The sequence below is a fragment of the Phytophthora parasitica genome (genome assembly GCF_000247585.1).
Source record: "Phytophthora parasitica INRA-310 unplaced genomic scaffold supercont2.206, whole genome shotgun sequence".
In the NCBI taxonomy this organism is placed as follows: domain Eukaryota; phylum Oomycota; class Peronosporomycetes; order Peronosporales; family Peronosporaceae; genus Phytophthora; species Phytophthora nicotianae.
In genome coordinates, this window is record NW_008649192.1 from 18,190 (window position 1) to 19,145 (window position 956).

The following is a 956-nucleotide window of genomic DNA, read 5'->3' on the forward strand; positions in this document are numbered from 1 at the left end:
GGCACTTCATTTTTGTGACATCCACATGGAATAGCGACATTAAACTATATATGTGGATATGTTGTAGACAGAGAACAAATCGAAAGTTCGGTCGCTGGAGAGCACGGAAACCCGGCGGGGCTTGTGTCTGCCCTGGTGGCTGGGGAGTTGGCGTGGCTTGGAGTGGTGCTGGTGGCTGAGGACTTGGCGTGGCTCCTGGCTGGGGACTTGACGTGGCTTGTGTTGGGTCGCAGGCGTAGCGGCTTGAGCCTCGGGCGGGTGGTTTGCGCGTGTGGTTTCGTGCTGGTGGCTGATCGTTTACTTAGGACGCTGGTGTTTTGGTATTTGTGTGGGTTTTGTTAGCGCTCAAAAGTGCATGTGGATAGCTAGTACGCGGCATCTTGTTTTATATTCGTGGTGTAGTTATCGATGGCGATGCTTTCGGATGAAGCAGCAGTCTATACTGCTAGCCCGTTCAACTCCGGTCATCGTCCCTGTTGTTACTGATCTATGTTTTATGCGTTGTCGGGGTAGTTGGACTGACGATAGCGGATGAACTTGGGCAGCGCTGATGGTGGAGTTGGATCGACGACGTTGCCACTGGCTTCCAGCTCGTGAAAAGAGCAATCTTCTGGTCGAATTTACCGAGTTTGCGCATCTTCCTGAGTGTTTTGAGTACTGTTCCCCCTGCAGTCGCTAAGGATCCATTAGCTTTGAGAATGGTGAGTGCATTCTCCTGCGTTTTTTCCCTTACGTAAATACTTCGTCTTTGTATGCTGCAGACGTGCTGTAGAGAGCGAAACCTTGAGGTAGAAACAGCATCAGGTACGCCGTGACGTGCCTCATCTCGTATAACGTTGTTTTCTTAACAGAATTCGATGCATACACCCGGGGATCAGCAGTGAACCACTCGAACCAAACTCTTGAAAGCGTCTGTGACCCCTTCTTCTTCGCACGTGGTATGGCGAGAAGGTGTT

The 956-nt window shown here is 50.9% G+C and overlaps 1 protein-coding gene across 1 annotated transcript; it reads right to left on the reverse strand.

Moving 5' to 3' along the window:
• Positions 1 to 620: 620 nt before the first annotated feature.
• Positions 621 to 825, reverse strand: PPTG_24760 (hypothetical protein; the record flags this gene model as incomplete). The annotated part of the gene is made up of 2 exons (XM_008918445.1): positions 621 to 666; positions 734 to 825. The coding sequence occupies 2 exons, from the start codon at positions 823 to 825 to the stop codon at positions 621 to 623; spliced, it is 138 nt and encodes a 45-aa protein (XP_008916693.1).
• Positions 826 to 956: the final 131 nt, after the last annotated feature.